The following is a 20,690-nucleotide window of genomic DNA, read 5'->3' as shown; positions in this document are numbered from 1 at the left end:
TATAATCCACCGTAAATTAAAGTTTTGCATACTATAATTTGAATATTAAGTACTTTACTTTAAACCTTGAAGCACTTTATTTTAAACCTTGAAGCACTTTATTTTAAACCTTGAAGAACTTTAATTTAAACCTTGAAGCAATATAACCTAATCTTACCTAACCATGCTAAGCCTTTTGGAAAAGGTCCGCGTTTATTATGAAAGGACCCAAATGAAAATAAAAATATTTTGGAAAGTCAGTGAATTGCTAATTTTAAAACCAATTTTTTAACTTTGCAATTTCTCTTCTTCATTATAATTTCAACCTACTTATTTCTAAAATTGACCGAAAATGTACAAAACGTGTTAGGCGACATTCTTAAAAGCGTTATGCGACACTCTTAAAAGCGTTATGCGACACTCTTGGAGTGGCGTCGCTAGGCCTTTTATGGGGGCTATAGCGCCCCCAAATTTCAAAGTTAGCCCCCTGAAAATAATCCGAACACCAACTTCTAAATCGTCGACTTTAGTTACAGTTAGAGAAATTTCCGCTTCAAAAACGTCGTTAGTGTCAAACTGTTCCAAGTTCTCGCACTTCAATGGATTTTCTTTTTTTAAATAGAGTAGAGTAGATTAGGTTAAACGCGTTTCTGGTGCTCGAAAAACTCTTCGTGAAAAGAGATTATTAAATTTGACGAATACGTCTGTATCTACTGCTGGGGTATTAGGGCCTCCAAAACCAATTTAATACCCGATGCATTTATACTACTTTATAACTTTCTGCCTTTTTCAGAAGTTATTAAGTCAGGGAAAATGACCAACTTACCATGCAGTTTCACGCTGGATTTTAAGTCGATCAAGTGGCCAACTTTTTATGTAGTTTCACATTGATGCGAGAACTACCCTTGCTTGTTAGAACGGTTCACGGGTAGTTGAGCGGTTTTCAAAAGAGTGTTTTGGAATAAAGTGGTTCCTAAAACAGCGGTTTGAAAAACCGCGTACAAGCAAAACCGCGGTTGCTGTTTCCGCGTTTCTCAATACCGCGCTATTTCCCAAAACAGCGGTTGCTGTTTCCGCCCAAACTGTGGTTGATAGGGAGGGAAATATCTATTATATTAAGTATATAGGACAAAGAACAATATTATGCAAAAAGGAGTAATGTTATATCGGAAGTAAATATAAAATATAATTTTTTTGGAAAAGGCATATTATTTTGGGAAGTTAATGAAGATAAACAACAATATTTTGGAAAAGGCGTACTTTCGTACGCTCAAGATATAAACGCTGTAATCAAAATGCGCTAAAACGAGTAATGGCTATAATGGCAAACGCGTTTATGAAAAAGCCGTTTTGGACAATGCTGTTTTGATAACACGCCCAATCGATAACATACCGTTAGAACTGTCCTCTTAAGTTCTCTCAAGGTTGAACCTTGCTAAGCACATAAATCAACCACTCAGGAAGGTGTCATACGACACTCAGAAACTGTTCTAAGAGCTGTTATTTTTACAGCAACCTTATTTTTTAGTGTACCATAAGCGGTTTTAACAGCATGATGTGTTTTTATTTTCACAGCAAACCACGTTTTAATCTACAGTGCTTAATGAGTTTTAAACCAAATATTTTGCTGTTTGTTTTACAGCAGTAGACATTTTATGTAACTGTGATTTATTGGTAGTAAAACAGCATATAGTGCTGGTTTTTTCATTGACCCCTACAATATAATCAACGGTTAAGACTGTCTTTGAAACAACCTCCGAAGCGGTTATTTTAAAAGCTACAAACGCCCCTGAATACAATAACAATTAATACTTAAAACTGTTAGTTCCACTGTTTAGAAAAACAGTATTGTTGACGGTATTAAAAACAGGGAGGATGCGCAATTAAATTAACATCATCTTGATGGCATACGCTATTGCCATTACCATAGTGTTTATTTTACAGCATTTTTATTCTGTGTGTATGGGAATGTTAAAATTTTTCTTTTGTGATTTCATACCATATCAACTAATTATTGTTGGTTTAAAAAGTAGACTAGGTATTTCACCTCTGATAAAAAAACCACTTCTGTCAAATTTTAGTCTATGGGGTATAAGGGAATTTATATAAAACCACCTTTGTTACGGTACGTTGGAACTCATTAGGCATAACGTTACGGGTAAAAGAGTTCTCCCACATAAGTTTTTCATAATGCCAAGTATTTTTTTCCCACTGCCGCTGAGCTCTCGTTTCAAAAAAGGGTCCCACGCCAATAATACAACTGTTTGATTTAGATATACTTCGATGTATTTTTTTTAAAAAACGTTTTAAATATTAACATATGACAAGTGGCGGTAAAGATAGCACTCGGTTTTTGGAATATGCATATATTAAGGGCTTTTCAAAATTCAAAAATGGATAGAAAGTTATAGTTCTTCTAAAGTGTCTTTGTTGAAATTTTAATATTCAAAATTAAATTTTGGAGTAGGGCAATATTTAAATTGTATATTTCTATATTTTGGTTCTACGCCTTGAAACTCATGCCATATGTTTTGAAAAATTCACGAGTTTAGTCTCAAATATGTAAAACATTAATTACAATCACAAATTACCCAATAAATCCCATTAAAAAATTTAGAAATCTCAATCTCTGATAAGGTAAAGTCGAAATAAACCGGTAACCAGACTTTTTTTTTCTTAAAAATGAAAAAAAGTCCCATGTTGATGTCCCAGGACATTTAAATGTCTCCCTTTCATTGGGGCCAAGGAACCTCAATTTTTTTTTTTTTTTAGGAAGCGACCTCTCTTTCAGCTTCCAACCGGAAGTGACGCCCCGTTTCCCTCATGGGACGTCTTTAAACTTTACTTTCCAAGACTTTCCAAACATCTATCCATCCACCAGCTATACAGTTTAGCATAGCCCTAGCCAAACCCTACAATTTGTTTTTCCTCTTTTCCATCTATTCCCTTTTACAAAGTTAGCCAGAGAAAAAAAAATCTCAATTCTTAAATGGTTTCCCTCAGCTATAGATGAGACGATTGAGGTATCGTCATTTGTAGTTTTAAAAAAATTATAGTAATATATACCCTAAATGTTATGTTATTTATCAAAATAACACCTAAAAACTTGGCTTTAACCTTAAAATTTCAAGCTTAGGATTATGGCTTTACCATCTCATCTACTAACTCGGTTTATTTCTCCCCTATTTTCCTTTATATATAAAAAAAATCCCTCCTCATCTCTTCCCTAGCCTTATTCATTGATGGTTGTAATGTCCTCCAATATGGGGTATGTAGAAATAGGCCAAAACGCGAGGTGAGACCATAGAGGGCTTCTTTGAGAAAAGAAGCACGCCTTGACAACAATTGTTATGGGACCCAACCCAAGGTTAGGGCAGGGTCCCAGGGATCAAGAATATTTCGTGACCCCGTCCCCTTTTTTTTATAGAAAAAGTCATTTGGTGGAAAGTTATTTTTTTTTCTTTCTTTAACCCTACGACCTTTATGGGTGACTCTCTCACGATAAATTGACCTCAAATGACACCATGGGGAGGTCAGGTCAACTATGGATGGTCTATAGGGATTAGGGTCTTGCGAAATGCGAGAGAGGTCATTAAAGTAAGTCTAATGTCCCAGAGGAAACAGTGGATGTGAAACCAAACTATGAAGGCAGTGGTTGGTTCACGAATTGGTTTGACAATTTCCAGAGCCATATTGAGTTTTGAGAGAGAAGCATGCATTTCGAGTTATTATTTACATATAAATATGTTTATGAACATCCTGGTTAATTGTATTATTACGGAACAATTTTCCCACAGCTAGAATATCCCCCTTTCAATAAAAACTAAACTGTACAAAGGGATACGTCACCCTTTGACCGCTAATAAAAAATTGTGGTTGACCTTCACCTCAAAGCAAAACCGGCAGAAAAAAAGGCAAGGAAAGAGGGGTATAGCCGGCCAAACATTTTAATCTGACCTTTGGTGAACCTCAGTTTGGATAATGCTTAGTTGCTTACAAACGGGAGCCACTCGGGTACTCTCACGGAGGCGAGTTTCCCTTTACCCCCCCCCCCCCGGGTGCCCCATTCATTCATCTAAATAGGTTTCCGCTTTCTATTGTCCATTGATCCCCACCCATCCGTGAGAACCCAGAAAAAAATGCATGCAACAGGTTGATCCATGGTCTATGATAGAATAGGCCAACATATTTTTTTTGTATCGCGGTGTTTTTTCAAAAAGAGTAAACCATCACTCCTAACCCCTTCTTTGTAAATTGAATTTGAACATTTATTAAAAATTGTACCACTACTCTACTATACGAGGTCTACCCAGCGGGTCTGCCTAGTCATGTTGTGGCATAAGGGGTTAGAAGGTAAAAATTTCGGAGGGCTTAGTAGGCCTACCAGTTTTGAGTTTATCAATCCATAAAAATCTACCCGTTTTTGAATGAATCCTATATTCATAGTAAAATACTAAATTTAAAACCCCCAGTATGCAAAAAATACTATTAAACTACCAACTGTAAGAAGCTACCGTTAAGATTTGAAAATTGACCAAGGCTTAGTGAATTGGCGAAATAATTTCACTACAATAAACCATCAACTCCCTTTTGCTAGTCTGCCTTAGTTTGGTACCTTTCTGCTGACTTGCATGGTTTCATCATTAATTTTACCAAATAATAATATAAATAGGCTTATTTAAATATAATAAATTATAATTTTACCTTAGAATGACGACACGTTGCCTGCCCGCCATGTTCGATGACTCAACTTGACCCTTGCCGGGATGGCAGCTTTCCTGGCAAGCCTATTCTTGAAATGAACCCCCCCCCTCCTTCAAAAAGAAATTGAAAATTAACCAAGGCTTAATGACTGGCGAAATAATTTCACTCACCATTGATTGCATTTTGCTCTGCCTTAGTTTGGTACCTTTATACTGACTTACATGGTTTCAACGTTTATCTAACTAAAGAAACAGTATAATTAGGCTTATTTATACAGGGTGTTTGTGAAAAGTCCATCAATAATGAAAGAGCGTATTTATTGGGCCATTTTGAGTCGAAAATGTTCTATGACATTTTGCCGTCCGAGCCACGGTTTTCGAGTTATGATTTGAATATTTTAGGGATGACCCCTTCATTAAATTAGCGCTGTCTTTCAATTTCTTAATTAAATTTAAGGGGTCATCCGTAAATTACTCCAATCATAACTTGAAAACAGTGGCTCGGACGGCAAAATGTCATAGAACATTTTCGACTCAAAATGGCCCAATAAATACGCCCTTTCATTATTGATGGACCTTTCACAAACACCCTGTATAGGTTTAATTATAATTTATTATTACTTTACGACGACACACTGCTTGCAGTTGCAGTTCCGCGGATTCAACTTTACCGTTACAGGGATGTCAGCTTTCCAGCCAAGCCCGTTGCCCAACTCTCCAAAATGCCACGTGGCACGACCTTCAAACCAGCCCAAAAAATGGGTTCCAGCCCATTGTTAGACCATGGCTGAGAAAAAGTCAAAGAAGCCCCAGCCAAACCCTCTTCCAAAATTAGCCAAACTGGCGATTTTCTCAGTTATAAACCTATAATTTCAAGTAAAGGCGCTCTTATGGAGTTCGTTCCGGTGCAAAAACCGGTTTTCAACCACTTACCATAAATAGACAAAAAACGTAACTTTCAATTAATGGACAAAAACGGAACTTTCAATTCAAATTAAATTAATAGACCAAGACCAAAAAGAAATACACAGTATTTATTTACAAAAAAATGTTTATTCTTTTATGACAGTTTCAATGAAACACTAAAAAATGAAAAATATTCAATGGTTTACGTTTTATTTTGTATGTGTTCTTATCGTTTAAAAACGAAGTGGTACAATTAAAAAGAAATGGTTTTTTTTTTCTTTCTCATAACTTTGCAAAAGTGAGAAGTTATCGTCCTTCAACTGAAATGAATGAATTAAACACATTTTTAAAAAATGCTAAGCCTAAAAAAATAAAAATAAACAAAAAGTAACCACTTACTGTAAGATGAAATATCAATCTCATCGGGAAGTTCGGAGATATTAACATCAAATCTCTCCTGAACTTCATTTAAGATTTTGGCATCACTTTCATCAGAAACAAAGGTTATTGCTAAACCTTTAGTACCAAAACGTCCAGCTCTGGCAACCTTTAGTGACAAAATTAGTTCAATTCTGTTCCGAGACCCAAAAAAACATTATTTTATCACTTACTCTATGAAGATACGTATCAGAATCTTCAGGCATATCGTAATTAAAGACAATATTGACTCTTTCAATATCCATTCCACGTCCAAAGAGATTTGTGGCAACCAGAATACGTTTTTGGAAATCTTTGAATTGTTGGTAACGAGACAATCTCTCTTCTTGGCTCATGGCTCTATGGATACCAATGGCGGGGAAATTTTGTTCCACCAATAACTGCGCCAATGCCATGCATCTCTGCACTGATTTGACAAAGATGACAACTTGATTGAACTCCAAAACATCGAGTAGTTCAAAGAGCTTGCGATTTTTCTCATTATCCTTCAACTTAACGTAATATTGTTGAAGTCCATGAAGGGTTAGTTTGGCTTCATCATCTACGTAAACTTCCATTGGCTATTAAACGAGAAAAGTTTAAAAATGGTTATAGACTAGTGGGTCCTACTGTAACCCCAAACTTATATAGGGTCCTATCAAAGCTATTTTTTATTTTTTTCCTTCTTTCTGTCCCTTTTAAACTAAAATACTAAATTGAATTTTGAAGCTGAGACTCAGATTCCACTAATTTCAATAAAATTAATCTAAATTAGTTAAGATAAGGAATAGCTTCACATAATTTCAATTAAATTGATAATATTAAATTTTCCTGTCTTTTTCAACGCATGATTTCAGTGTTCCAATATGATAATTGGACAAATTCTAGTGTCCTAACTGCTAATTTACACAAATTCTAGTGTCCTAACTGCTAATTTACACAAATTCTAGTGTCCTAACTGCTAATTTACACAAATTCTAGTGTCCTAACTGCTAATTTACACAAATTCTAGTGTCCTAACTGCTAATTTACACAAATTCTAGTGTCCTAACTGCTAATTTACACAAATTCTAGTGTCCTAACTGCTAATTTACACAAATTCTAGTGTCCTAACTGCTAATTTACACAAATTCTAGTGTCCTAACTGCTAATTTACACAAATTCAAGTGTCCTAACTGCTAATTTACACAAATTCAAGTGTCCTAACTGCTAATTTACACAATTTCAAGTGCCCTAACTGCTAATTACAGACATTCAAGTGTCCTGACTGCTAATTACAGAAATTCAAGTGTCCTAACTGCTAATTACACAAATAGAAGTGTCCTAACTGCAAATTACACAAATAGAAGTGTCCTAACCACAAATTACACAAATTCAAGTGTCCTAACCGCTAATTACACAAATTAAAGTGTCCTAACTGCTAATTACTAATTACACAAATTGAAGTGTCCTAACTGCTATTTACACAAATTAAAGTGTCCTAACTGCTATTTACACAAATTAAAGTGTCCTAACTGCTAATTACACAAATTGAGGTGTCCTAATTGATAATTAGACAAACTGAGGTGTCCTAACTGCTAATTACACAAACTGAGGTGTCCTAACTGCTAATTACACAAATTGAGGTGTCCTAACTGCTAATTACTCAAATTAAAGTGTCCTAACTGCTAATTACTCAAATTAAAGTGTCCCAACTGCTAATTACACAAATATAAGTGTCAAAACTGCTAATTACACAAATATAAGTGTCAAAACTGCTAATTACACAAATTCAAGTGTCCTTACTGCTAATTACACAAATTCAAGTGTCCTTACTGCTAATTACACAAATTCAAGTGTCCTAACTGCTAATTACACAAATTCAAGTGTCCTAACTGCTAATTAGACAAACTGAAGTGTCCTAATTAATAATTAGACAAACTGAAATCAATTTGGCAGTACAAAATACATGAGGCTATCCCTTTCTTCGGCCCAAACTAAAGTTTTCCCCTCATTGGATTTTAAAAAAGAGAAACCTTTCCACAATATCTTAGCCCATTCGTTAATAAATACAACTTTTTTCAGAAGGATCAAGAGAGTGGAGTGGAGTCCAGATAGGAAATATTTTGGTCCTTTTGCAGCTGCAGGGCAATCAATCAATTCTCATAGATATTTGCAATTTCCCATCCGACATTTCCAACAAGAACTTGGAAGAGAAATGCAATGCGGCAGTAGATGGAAGGAGATTCTCCGTTGCTTGCTTTTAGATAATAGGCTTTTTTTCTCTCTCAATGAGGCAGGCAAGAGAGCTCGGAGATCATAAGACTATATATTTTTTCCCTAACCATTGAAGAAGATTCTATCATAACTAAACCTGAACGATGGTCTAACAAAGCGTTGTTAGCTAAAAGCTAAGCCTATCTAGGAAGATGTTGCACCCCTATTTAACCTCAAATAACTAAATTCTGGCATTTCTTTCTTTTTCCTCCAAATCTGGCTAATTTCTGGGTCTTTAATCCTATCAAGAAGGCGGGAATTCTATCCTGAAGAAAGCTATCGTCCCCTGGATTGAATTTCTAACGTTGGGTTGAGATTGCGAATTTCTGTATTTTTTTTTTGTGGCAAAAATGATGAATCTGGTGCGTTGACCATTTTGTGTAATTACTTCTTGCATAAACTTCTTGCAAACGGGTCTTATTTCTTTGCTTAACGTGGCGCTGAACATCATAACTTGTTTTTCATGGGGTGTACCGCGGAATATATCTTGTACATCTCTTCTCATATCTGTCAAGAAAGTTAATTAACCCATTTTTCTTAACACCTTTAATTAATTTGGCTAAACTTTACTTTAGCTCGCGCATTCAAAATACAGTTTTTTTAAAAATATCATTTATTCAAGGTTAATTATATGATAATTAGTTAAAATTAAGGTGCGGAAATTAATTAAAATATATATTTTCCATGTTTTTCTATATTTTACCCTTCATATTATAGGTTAGGTTAAATTAGGTTTGGTTAGTTTTGATTAGGATAGGTTGGGTTAGGTTAGGTTAGGTTAGGTTTGATTAGGATAGGTTTGGTTAGGATAGGTTTGGTTAGGTTGGGTTGGGTTAGGTTAGGTTAGGTTAGGTTTGGTTTGGTTAGGATAGGTTGCGTTAGGTTAGGTTTGGTTAGGTTAGTTTTGATAGGTTGGGTTAGGTTAGGTTAGTTTTGATTAGGATAGGTTGGGTTAGGTTAGGTTAGGTTAGGTTAGGTTTGGTTGGGTTGGGTTAGGATAGGTTGGGTTAGTTAGATTTTTACATATTTTATGGTATTTGGTGGCTAGGAAGAAGGAACTGGTCGGGTTTTTATGGTAGCGAAAATATTGATTAAAATAGTTTCCGCGACTTAAATTTAATTAATTATCATATAATTAACCTCCAAGAAATGATATTTATTGGAAAAACTGCATTTTGAATGCGCGAGCTAAAGTAAAGTTTTTCCATTAATTTTAACTTGAGAAACGAAACTTACCAAGTTGTTCAAGCATTTTGTCGCACTCATCCAAGATAAAGTGTTTAATTTGCTTGAGGTTCAGCTTCTTACTCTTGACCAGTGCCAGAATCCTTCCAGGGGTTCCAACAACAATATGGGGGCAATTAGTCTTCAAAACTTTCTCGTCATTTTGAATATTCATTCCACCAAAAAACACGCTGACTTTAACAGTTGGCATGTATTTGGAAAAACGCTCGTATTCCTTTGAGATTTGGAATGCCAGTTCTCTTGTATGACACATAACAAGGACATTCACCTAATACAAGTTAATTACAAGGTTAAACCAGCTTAAAGAATGTAATTAAAAAGTAAGTGCATTAATATAACTGATAAATAATTACCTGTCCATCTACAGGGTCAAGTTCTTGTAAAGTGGCTAAGACAAATACAGCTGTCTTGCCCATACCAGACTTAGCTTGACAAAGAATGTCCATACCCAAGATGGCTTGTGGTATGCATTCATGTTGTACTATTTAATGAAAGAAAAAGAGAATTCTTTTTAGTCCTGGTCCAATTAGGGAGGTAAATTAATTAATTAATTTAAAATAAATGTTTAATTACCTTCTGATGGATGCTCAAAACCACAATCAACAATGGCTCTAAGTAGTTCTGGTTTCAACAAGAAATCGCGGAAACCAGAGCTGTGAATAGACACATATCCTCCAACTGGTTTTTTCTCCGCAACAGCTACTTCAACCGCAGTCTGCTCTTGTTCTTCCTCTTCTTCATAATCGAGAAGGTCAGCGTCATTTTCAGCCATTTTTGTCTTACTGTGTAATGAAATTTAACTTGGAAGTATTATAACAAGGAATATAATTTGTTAAGCTTTATTTTCGCGATAAATTCTAAGTCAATTAATATAAAATTAATGGCATGGCGCAAATCTTATTTAATATTCGAGGAAAACAAAGAAATTGCTAAGCCTAACGATATAAAAGTGAAGCGGTTTGTTTCGGGTCAACAAGGCTAAGCTTGTGACTGAGACTAAAAATTAGGCCTAACGACGCCGCTACGCCCATTACATATAAAGATATACGATAAAATAGTTAAAATTATGGTCAGAATTTAATAGAAATATTAAATTTACCTTTTGAGGAGCAAAATGCGACTTAATTAAAGATATTTAAAGTATTTTTTACCGCCTTAATTAAAGAAAACGGTTAAGAGTCAACACGAAATAACGACAATGCGTTCGAAAATCGAAATAGAACTATCCAATATGGCGACAGGAGGACAATGCCTGCCGATCCCTTTAAAACCACAACGCCACCAACGGTGAAGTGGAGCATAGTTCAATTCAGTTCAGTTAAGCTGGCGTAAAAACTTTAATAAATCGGACGCTTATGGATCAGTTAGATGGCTAAAAAATAAATGCTATAATTTAATAATTAATTGTTGTACGTTTTATTATAAGTTTATAACTTTAACTGTTATGAATGTGGTCAATTTTCCCAAAAAAAACTGGGAACATATTGCAGTTCTCAATAGACTAATGGCACCCGATGTTATTTCCCCATAGAGCTTAATACAGTCAAAGGCAGAGGGCTGCCATTACCCTATTTTACAGGCTTTAAGGCCTGTCAGGCTCAGCCTGGCTGTCACAAACTTGAAATTCTACTATTTTTGACTCATAAATATGTCATTATCATGATATGAATTAAAAAGAAGAATAAAAAAGAAAATTTAGGCCATCTTTTCATGTTTATTTTTTTTACAAATATTTAGTTTTCTGGTTCAGGTTCGATACTAGTCTTTTCTGAAACATAGATACCATCCAAAAACTTTCGGATATCCTTGTTTTTGACAAGCACAGATTGGGATATCCTTGCAGCTATTAATTAATTAATTAATTGGTATAATTAGTATTTAAAATTAAACTAATCCAAATAACACTATTTAAAAAGATAATCTTAAATCTTAATAATAATAATAATAATGTATACCTGATCTTGAAACTAATTCAATATCATTTCCTTGAATGATGAGTTCATCTTTCAACGCTGTAGAATTGGTGCAAGTAACTCCGGGTTGCATCTCAACTCGTCTAACGTATTTTTCACCCAAAAAGTTCCTAATTTCAACAATTTTGTTAGCCTCGGTGGTGGTAATGTTGATGGGGAAATGAGCGTAAACGGCTCTCATCTTGTACAAAAACCCCTTTAAAAGAGATTATAATCATTTTAAAGGTTTGAAATATAAATTTATTTCATTAAAAACTTACCCTGGTTACTCCCTTGATCATATTTTCAATGTGAGAACAAACAGTTCTAACGGTAGCGAGTTCCTTACGGATTCCAAACCATTTTTGAACTTGAAGTTTGTCCTTTCCTACTACTTGCATATCAACTTGGGTATGTTTAAAATCCCTCGTTAGTTTACCTCGAGGACCTTTGACGGACACTTTCCTCGATTTAACTTTAATATCGACTAAAATAATTCATTTAATTAGATTACCCCTAGCCTACATTAACAGAGTTATAATAAAATGCTTTTAAAACACTTACCTCCTTTCGGAATCTTTACAATTTGACTTGCCAAAATAGTCTTCATGGCTGGTGGTCCTCACCTCGTACTCTAAATAATATAATAAACAGTTAATTAGGTTTTATAAAAATTAATTAGAAAGATTGTATCGGACTATCCTATCTAGGATCGGAACGGAGCTACACTACACATGTTAGGTGCCAAGGCTTAAGGGTTATACATTAATCCTAAACATGGGGAATTATAATGATTTTTGGAGCAATTTTAAACAAATATTTACGGAAATTATTTGGTCTAAAATACAGCTTTAAATACCTTTTAATATAATATCAAAATGTAAAAGGGATTTTAGGATTGTAAGAGATTAATAAAATTAAAAATACGGCACGTACCTCTACGATTGATGGAGAAAAGAATAGCGTCACGGAATTTTAGAAGGGGATGGAGAATGGGGAGTGCAAGCATGGATAGTTCAGTTCGGTTTGATTCAACAGACCGGCGGCTGGCGATGGATCCGAACCGTTCACCGTAGACCGGGAAATTCAAATCATGAAAAATGCGTACAACGTATATAAACGATGAGATATAATGTTTTGAGTTATAAAATTATATAAGAACTTAATTATTTCTGTTTTTAACTTAAAATAAGAGTTTTCAACAAAGTTCATTTTCCAAAATTGGATTTTCAAATTTAAATTGGTCGATTTAGGTACAATCAATTTGTAAAATAATTTAAAAGTCGTTGCAGCGTTGGAAGGGACATAAATTCTCTAAACTAGGTAATAAATTCAAATTCTATGGTAAAAAAGCATGCACTAATATTACAAATTAAGTTCAAACGAAGATTGCGGCAGAGAGCTCCTGGTCAAGAAAAAATAGTGGAAGCAAGGTGGAAGTCATGAGGAAGATAATCATAATGAACACTAGGCCTAATTGTTTATTATAAATTAATTAATAAGTAGGTGCATATTCCAAATCATTCCAATGAAATAAACGGAACCAGTTTTTACCCAACCTTAAGAAAAACAAGCCCCTGGTACAACTATAAAATCAATTATTATATTTTTGAAAAAAAAAAAACCCCATAATTATACGTTTCAATCGTCAACACTATCCATTCCCGAAACTACCACCTCTTTGCTTCTTCTAAAGGACAATATAGTTCACGATTCAATTCTTGAAACCAGAATTTGAACTTATACTTCAGTATAAAAACGGGTAAAATTAAATGGCCTGAACTCAACCGATCACTTTTAGAAGTAAAAAATCTCTTCCGCGTTTAACGAAATATTGAGAACCGTGAAAACTAGAAGAAAATAACATCTTAGGTATAGAACAAACTGGATCGCTTTTTCGCCTTAAGAGCAAGAGCAACGATCTTCTCGAAGGTCGGAGAGATGATTTTTTTATACTTTTAGAATGTGCCTGTTTAGCATACGTATTTATTTGGATTTGGTCCTCTCAGAGACCGAGAGGAATAGCGTGTTTGCAACTTCTTATAGTCGACTTATAAACCGAGTGACCTCAAGGGAGAGAAAAAAGTTGCCAGACTGGTAAAGTAAGGATGTTAACTTATTTTTGTCGCTTCTTAGCTATAAACAGAGAGACGCCGAGTGATTCAGAAATAGTTATTCAACGACGGACGGAACCTCGACAACAGACGTCCAGGTGAGACCTCAACATTTAATATTTAGCTAGAATTCAACATTGTTTTTATTGGGATACTTTGAAACTTATCAATATCTAAACTATTTTTATCTGATAAATGTTTGATTGCAAAACTAAATGCTTAAACTTTGAAACATTGATAAACTTTAAAAAAAAAGAGTCGCAGTTTTTTAAAAGAAAGAAAGAGGTATTTATAAAAGCAAAGATCTTAACCTTAACTTTGATCGCAATAAGTCGACCATGAAGTGAAAACTCACGCGTGGGAACGTGTAACGCTTAAGTAATTCTATTAATCCGATTATCTTGAGAAGTTAAAAAAAACTTTTGGTTAATAGTCCGTGTAGTTCTCAACAAGGGTCTCAATTTAATTCTGCCCAAAATTTTCAGAATTTAAATCCTAACCATGACAGTGAGATTGATGTTAGTGCTCTGCACCTTTATCGCGGTTTCAAGAGCTGCTACAGTCGGTAAGTTGCTTAAATTTGCTTTTATTAATGAATGTGTTTAATTAATTCTTAAAAATTTGCATATGGCCAATGTTCTCAATTACCCCATTGGTCAAAATTAAATCAATAAAAAATTTATTAAAAACTTACAGAAATCGTGACCGAATACCCCATAATCCACTCATCAACTGAATCACCCCCTTCTCCGAGCGAAAATGTATCGTCAAGCGATCCACTGGTGGTCGAAGAGTTCCCGACAGTCAAACCATTAGCTCTAAGACGCGAAGGTGGTATCAACATCTTTGAACTGTCTCCCGAACATCGTCAAAGTGATTCCGGACCAGACGTTTCCGATGGAGCGGCCTCGAGCACTAGCAAACCAGATGACCAACCAGTTTCGAGTTCAACAGCCCCTAAACCGAGTGACCCGACTGTTCCTCTAGAGGTTGAAAATGAAGCGGTGGTACCTTCTGAGGAAATACCGGACAAGGAAGCCGAACTGGAAAAAGAATTGCAGAAAGTGAACGTACTTATCAACGAGTACTTGACCGAAGTTTTGGGGAAACTCGGACCCATTATGAAGACGGGAGATCCTAATTTACCCATGCCCGTTTTGGATCCCCTACCTCTTGAAGACCGAGACTTGAGCCCAATTATTGGACACGAGGTTTTCGACGTTAAGATGAAGAAAATTAAGTTCAGCGGAATTTCTGACTTCAAGGTGAGTGGTACATCAATAAAATCTTGGGATTGCAATCAAACTAATTCCGTTTTTACTTTTTATTAAATCCTAATAGATCACTAACATCGAGTCTCACATCAGAGACATGAGGGTCAAAATCAGCCTTCACCTACCCGTTGTCCTAGGACAGAGTGATTTCTCAGCAAATGGAACTATCTTCGAAGTATTCCGAGTTTCAGGGGAAGGTAACGCGAGTCTTTGCTTCCGCAACGTCTACGCTCGTACCACGCTTTACCTCAACTTGGAAGACGGCAAACTTCGAGTAGACTCCGCGGACCAACCTTACGTTGACTTCCAAGATGCCGATGTCAAGTTCCTGAACGTTGACCGCAAGGCAAAGGCCATGCAGCAATACGGCGTCTATGGACAAATCGCGCCTATCCTATTCTGGATGTTTTCGGGGGACATCGTCGATGAGATGGACGATCATTTGTCCGTCTACTTGAACGACGCCTTCCAGAAATTTGAAACTCCCAAGGTATTAAACGAAGCTAACCTAAACATTAGGTTACTGAGGGTTCACGTTCCACGTAAACCATGGCCTTACGCGTATATCAATCCCTCTTATTTCCACGCGGTCCAAAGATTTAACTGAATAATCTTGTAATTTTGACCCCTTTACCCACCGATCGTCTCATAATTTTATTTATTAGACTCACCAGTTCAATTATCTTAATTCTTTTTGTATCTGAGCGTATGAACTACAGATTAAAAGACTACTTCTTACCTTTACCATACCAATTTGCGTCTCCTTTAGCGAAGACACACATTTTTTTATAACAATATATTTATTAAATAAAATATAATACAATCTATCTGTCTCTTTGTCTTTCCGCCCTAAATTATTGGCGCTGTCCTATCAGGAGGAGGAAGTAGTTTTCTTGTGTTGTTTGCGTTCTTTGACGGCCAAGTATTCTTTTCGCGCGGCACTTAGTCTCATTTGTAGAATGTATTGCATTTTCTTAACAATTTCTTGAGCCCGTCTTTGATCCGCTTCGAACACGGTGCTCTTAAACTCGTTTTCCTTAACGCGATGAACGAGTTTAAAAACAGCTCGACCCGTTTCTGCGTGAAATTAGACTTCCAATACGCGTCGCAAGGATTTAAAATCTCTAAAAAAAGGTACTTACGATGTTTATAGCTGATCATATCACAGGCAGCTATGACGTCGACGTTAAACGTGACGGCCTTCATGTGTCGACTTAAGAGTTTGGCTGCCCCTCTGGTCGACACGGGGTTAATCTCAACCTTTTCGGCGGAAATTCCCAACTGCACATGCGCATTTCGGCCTAATTTGTGAATCATAGTTGCCTCGTACGACTGATACAACGGAGCTTCCATCACCGTTAAAGCTTGGCTATTCCAGTCGTCATCTATCTCCCTTTCATCATCGGACGCTGCGCCAAATTAGGTCTTAGACCATTTCAACCGCGACTTACCTTTGGCAAGGTTGCGAAGATCAACCTGACCAAAGGCGGACACGAGGTTGCGCGAGGTTTCCCATGGAAATGGTACTTACTTTCATCAAAAACCAAGTTAAACTCTAACGCGTCTACGTCAGCCAGGCTCGAATCCAAGTTTAACCATACCCCCGGTTCGTTGACTTTCTCTAGCTTGTATTCTAGGCCTAATTTGGGATTAACGGAAGTCAGGCTTACCCTAATTAATCCTAACTATCAATTACCTCTTGAAAATAGACTCCCTTTCCGCCTGCGCAAAGTTTGTTCTAGAATTTCTCTGAGTGTAATATTGAAATCCTCAATTTGTATTTTGGAAAAGACATCTTCAATATGTCTACATATGAAAAAGCGTACTTAGTCGGTTAACCTCGCGACAATTCGCGACACGGTGACGTACATTGTGACAACCTGATCCCCCTCTTCTTCCTTTTCGACTAGAGCTAAAACTGGGAAATCAAATTTGGCAACGGGTTCTTTGGATTCCAAACTGGGGAAGTCTTCATCGACTTCACCCGTTTCTTCCGCGATCCTTAGACAGTAACAATTGGAGTTTGATTTCAATTTGGGTTTGCGACCTTCTCGCGTATACTGCCAACAGATGAGCCCCACGAGGTCCTGGACTTTCGCGTGAGTAAAGGTCACGACCTCCATGGGGTAATTGCGGTCCTCTTCCGATTGCATCGTTAAGTAGATGCTGATTTTCTTTCTTTGGCCTTCTTCGCTCATCTGGAGTAAACAGCAATTTTATGATCGTAACTTCGCCTACAATATAGATGCGATTGTCCTAACCTTCCCATCAAATCTGGCGTAATCTTTGAATGGATTATTAGGTTGGGCGGGAAACCTTTTGAGGTGTTCCGTTAAGGCAGATACGCGTGTTTCGGTCGTCTGCTCTTTCGATTGTTTTGGCTCCAAGACTTTCTTGGGAAATAAATCTAAGAAATTCGTCGGTGTCTCGGACCCTAAGCCTAATAGACAGAAGTTCAATATAAATTGGCTTTTCAAATCGCGATTAAGGAAATTAAGCCTAAATAATATATTAAATAACCGTTCTTTTTAAAACTTGAAAAATACAGCTTTTTCACACACACCAGTTAATTATGCCTCAAAATATAATTTTTTTTATGCAGGGGTTATTTAGAGGGATAATGGATCCTAAACAGAATGATTTATGCTAGATTATATTCGGGAATTTTTTTATCCTTCTCTTCAAGAAGAAGAAATTAATCAACTATCCGAAGAATATTGTACAATAAATTAGGGGCATAAACATAGGTAATATTATAATAACGTTATAGAAATTCAATATTCATCGTGACAATGTAATAAATTCATATTAAGACTTGATAGGGTATAGGGTATCTTTTCAGAAGCAGAAAAAAATAGTTTTCTTGGATAGCGCGTGAAAAAAAAATTGCAACAACTTTTCAACACTGATCATTCCACGGGATGATTATCGAAAAAGCGGGTTTCTCCTCCTCCTTCTTATCCAATGACGAGTAAATGAGCCGTGACGTCATTAACGCGCTTTTTTCATCAAGGGGGAGCTCTTTCTATACTAGCTAAGCTTGACATACGGGTATCGTTATTTTATGATTTTTCAGTTTTTGTATTTAATTATCGCATGGTTGCTGTTATTCGATTAAGCCTAGTCTGCCCAGGCACCCACGAAATTCCTATTACCGGCCCGAGTAGGCAGGCAAGGGGACCCAAAAATTAAAAAAAAAAGGCGGGAAAAGAGGTTGGAGTGAACTCATCCGAAATGAAGTTTTTAGGCAGCTAAGACCCCCTTTCTCGGGAGGGGCGGTCCTGATAATTGGGACGTCTACTTGATGGTATAATTAGAAAGAAGAAGGGTACAAAACTCACTGACCCGTAACTATCAGTCATTAGGGTCCATTGTTTTTGGTTATAATTAACGATAATTAACAGATGGGGACAGTTGGTCAGTTGGGGACTTACCCGAAACACCGGCAGTTTGCTGAGCATCCCTCCATTGTACAACCCTAACCTTGGCTTGACTTTTTCGTTCCTTCTTCATCCTCTCTAATCTCTGGGCAGTGTTGGACCTAGGTCGATGTGCCCCAATCAGTTCCATGTCCGATACAATATCAAAAGACTGTCCTCCTTCAAAGACGTCACTATCAGCCGTCATATCCCAGTAGTCTAAGACGCTGGTAGCTATTTTATATCGTTCGGAACTTTGAGGTGGACCCTGAGCCGGTACGGGTTGACCCAGGGATGTTGGACCACCACCATCCGTCTCCGAGGGAGGTGATCCAACAAGCGTTGTGTCTGGTGACTCGATTTTGGGAATCAACGTTTGGTCGCCCATAGGGTCTTTGGTGATGGTGGTGGTAGATGATGCGGCGCATGGAGTCACGTGACTAGGAATGACTTCGTGGAGCATTACCATCTCGCACATCCCCGTGTCGTCGCACGTGATAAAGGAATGTCGGATGTGAGACAACAAGAAGCGAGTGTTGTCGTAGAATGCCATCTACGATTAAATAAACAAATGTTTCCCCAGTTAAAAACAATTGACGTGTATTTTATCTAAAATGTTTTCCGTTAACCGAGCTAGCTAGCGTGTAATGACTATAATAAAAGAACCATTTGAAATCGTAAAGACAATTGCGCGCATGATCAGTAATGATCTTTTCATTCAAATTAGAATCAAGGATAGAGGTAAAAGTGGAGTAGCGGGGGGGGGGGAGAAAAATAAAAGAGTGTATAGCGGAATAGAAAGACCATCAATGAAGCTAGTCGGAAGCTATACCCAGTAATTTCCATAATTATCGTGTTACCGGCCATGTTTAACAGCTCTGCAAAAACGCCTATCTCGAGTCTAGTATGTTTTTTTTAGTTCTATAATATTCTATAAGGAGGGTTACAGAAAAAGGCGCTTAACCGTAAATAATGATTTCTTAAAGACATAATTCTATGGGGTTTAATAATGTTTAACTTTTATCTGATTCAGATTAAACGAATAGATTTAAAACGTCACGCGAAGTAACTTATAAAGAGATTTTTTTTTAAACTTGCATATAATGAAAATATTACAACATGGTTCATAAAACGTTTGGAAAAACCGATATCAATAACAACAATTAACTTCCCTGGCGTTTGCCAGGTTTGTGTCAACCCTGAACCATGTATTATACTTAACAAGAATGAGTTAATATTTAAATATCTTAATTAAAATTAACCAAAAAGTTCTGGTGAAATAAATAAAACCAAATACCCTTAAAAATAAATCATTTATACGCAACAACAACATCTTTTAGTAATTTTTCCTCCTAGAGCAAATTTTAAATTAAGGTTTTCGTGGCATTCGCATCAATGGCATTTTGAAGACGGGCATCATATTCAAAATATGATGAGAGGATGCGGGAAGAGGAAGGGATTGTTAGAGGCTGGAAAGATGAGTAGAAAAGAAAGGAGGGATAAAAAATCCCTGGGCTCATCCTATTGTATACAATACCTAGAACTATAGGAAGGAGATAGTTACAGGAACGAGAGAGAGAGAGAGAGAGAGAAGGGGAAAGGGGGAGGGGTTAAGTGAGGGATGCAGGGGGATGCCTAGTTAATGTCCGGAGACTGACGGTTATCAAAGTCATAAATAACTAAAAGAGGAAGAAGGCCAAGCTTATCAGGGGAAGAGAACCTCTCGCGACTCGCTAACAATGCTGCCCGTCATAGCGATTAAAAGATGAGATGGTTAAAACCATGTACAGTCAGATAGATATGGGGTTAAGCAAAAAAAAAAGACGTTGTTTGATTGGCCTTCAACGTTACCAATCCACCAAAGACACATCTTAAATTACATCATTGCGTCCACATCTTCATCTTCAGAAAAGAAGGCGCTCAAATGCACCAGACTCTATTTTATCCCCGAATTTACCATGGAGTAATTTTATTAGAACGAAAATGACATTATCTTTAATCGTGCAGGCATTTTTCCATTAATATTGCTCCATGCTGGCAGACTGCTAACAGCCAATTAAGTACCAAGTTTGGGTATTACGCAGTCTAATGAAATGAAACCTATTGCATTATCAGACCACGTGGACCACTAGGAACATACTAAAGATACCCTAATCATCTCATGATATACCCTATCTTCACATAAGAGAGGTTTAGGAGGGAAAGGGGGAGGGGGTGTCTAGGGGAAGCCCCTGTCCTGTTATATGAAAATTTCCTCCCTCCGACTTATATAGTACACTATGGAGAAAATGACAGATAACATAATTACCCCAGGAATATTATTATAAAGAATGAGATACGTTGGATAATTTCTACACAGGTTTTCCATTACATCCGCCAGAGTGCGCTTATTACTCGGCTCTCAGCACCCCCTTGGAAAAAAACC

The 20,690-nt window shown here is 36.6% G+C and overlaps 4 protein-coding genes across 6 annotated transcripts in view; 1 reads left to right on the top strand and 3 right to left on the bottom strand.

The window, feature by feature from the left end:
- Positions 1–5,715: 5,715 nt before the first annotated feature.
- Hel25E (ATP-dependent RNA helicase 25E) lies at positions 5,716–10,765 on the bottom strand. The gene is made up of 8 exons (XM_089870196.1): positions 10,606–10,765; positions 10,080–10,288; positions 9,860–9,987; positions 9,498–9,774; positions 8,650–8,768; positions 6,200–6,586; positions 5,988–6,135; positions 5,716–5,908 (listed from the first exon to the last, which is right to left on the bottom strand). The coding sequence occupies exons 2-8, from the start codon at positions 10,276–10,278 to the stop codon at positions 5,895–5,897; spliced, it is 1,272 nt and encodes a 423-aa protein (XP_089726322.1). The 5' UTR covers positions 10,279–10,288; positions 10,606–10,765; the 3' UTR covers positions 5,716–5,894.
- Positions 10,766–11,200: 435 nt separating this feature from the next.
- On the bottom strand, positions 11,201–12,480 carry RpL9 (ribosomal protein L9). Its single transcript, XM_089870202.1, has 5 exons — positions 12,395–12,480; positions 12,023–12,092; positions 11,740–11,945; positions 11,462–11,675; positions 11,201–11,349 (listed from the first exon to the last, which is right to left on the bottom strand). Exons 2-5 carry the CDS (start codon positions 12,066–12,068, stop codon positions 11,240–11,242), a joined length of 576 nt encoding a protein of 191 aa, XP_089726328.1. The 5' UTR covers positions 12,069–12,092; positions 12,395–12,480; the 3' UTR covers positions 11,201–11,239.
- Positions 12,481–13,609: 1,129 nt separating this feature from the next.
- LOC149690626 (uncharacterized) lies at positions 13,610–15,595 on the top strand. Of its 2 annotated transcripts, none has more exons than XM_089870198.1 (4): positions 13,610–13,670; positions 14,058–14,137; positions 14,269–14,837; positions 14,914–15,595. In XM_089870198.1, the coding sequence occupies exons 2-4, from the start codon at positions 14,074–14,076 to the stop codon at positions 15,451–15,453; spliced, it is 1,173 nt and encodes a 390-aa protein (XP_089726324.1). In that variant the 5' UTR covers positions 13,610–13,670; positions 14,058–14,073; the 3' UTR covers positions 15,454–15,595. The 2 variants fall into 2 exon arrangements, with proteins under 2 accessions (XP_089726324.1, XP_089726323.1); XM_089870197.1 differs by lacking the exon at positions 13,610–13,670 and adding an exon at positions 13,890–13,950.
- A 32-nt stretch (positions 15,596–15,627) lies between these two features.
- Positions 15,628–20,690, bottom strand: part of Sin1 (SAPK-interacting protein 1) — a 60,325-nt gene continuing 55,262 nt past the window's right edge. For both annotated transcript variants that reach the window (XM_089870195.1, XM_089870194.1), the window contains 7 exons: positions 18,281–18,818; positions 17,108–17,286; positions 16,716–17,044; positions 16,543–16,652; positions 16,378–16,485; positions 15,989–16,255; positions 15,628–15,923 (listed from right to left, as the gene is read on the bottom strand). In XM_089870195.1, the coding sequence (XP_089726321.1) occupies positions 15,718–15,923; positions 15,989–16,255; positions 16,378–16,485; positions 16,543–16,652; positions 16,716–17,044; positions 17,108–17,286; positions 18,281–18,818 (1,737 nt within the window). In that variant the 3' untranslated portion in view covers positions 15,628–15,717. The remainder of the gene's footprint in view (positions 15,924–15,988; positions 16,256–16,377; positions 16,486–16,542; positions 16,653–16,715; positions 17,045–17,107; positions 17,287–18,280; positions 18,819–20,690) is intronic.

Source organism: Phalangium opilio, unplaced genomic scaffold, assembly GCF_054372755.1.
Source record: "Phalangium opilio isolate 3A_F unplaced genomic scaffold, DU_Popi_V2 ptg000031l_1, whole genome shotgun sequence".
Lineage (NCBI taxonomy): Eukaryota > Metazoa > Arthropoda > Arachnida > Opiliones > Phalangiidae > Phalangium > Phalangium opilio.
The sequence above is the reverse complement of the archived record's forward strand: the minus strand, read 5'-3'. Positions and strand labels throughout refer to the sequence as shown.

Bases quoted from the DNA above. Each gene is read 5' to 3' on its own strand.
- Hel25E (XM_089870196.1), bottom strand. From the start codon at position 10,278: ATGGCTGAAAATGACGCTGACCTTCTCGATTATGAAGAAGAGGAAGAA. The intron at 9,988-10,079 runs GTAATTAAACAT...TTCATTAAATAG, and splicing joins TTTTGAGCATCCATCAGAAG to TACAACATGAATGCATACCA. The intron at 8,769-9,497 runs GTAAGTTTCGTT...CTTTCTTGACAG, and splicing joins CAAAATGCTTGAACAACTTG to ATATGAGAAGAGATGTACAA.
- RpL9 (XM_089870202.1), bottom strand. From the start codon at position 12,068: ATGAAGACTATTTTGGCAAGTCAAATTGTAAAGATTCCGAAAGGAG. The intron at 11,676-11,739 runs GTAAGTTTTTAA...TCTCTTTTAAAG, and splicing joins TGATCAAGGGAGTAACCAGG to GGGTTTTTGTACAAGATGAG. The intron at 11,350-11,461 runs GTATACATTATT...ATTAATTAATAG, and splicing joins TGAATTAGTTTCAAGATCAG to CTGCAAGGATATCCCAATCT.
- LOC149690626 (XM_089870198.1), top strand. From the start codon at position 14,074: ATGACAGTGAGATTGATGTTAGTGCTCTGCACCTTTATCGCGGTTTCA. The intron at 14,138-14,268 runs GTAAGTTGCTTA...AAAAACTTACAG, and splicing joins TTCAAGAGCTGCTACAGTCG to AAATCGTGACCGAATACCCC. The intron at 14,838-14,913 runs GTGAGTGGTACA...AAATCCTAATAG, and splicing joins GCGGAATTTCTGACTTCAAG to ATCACTAACATCGAGTCTCA.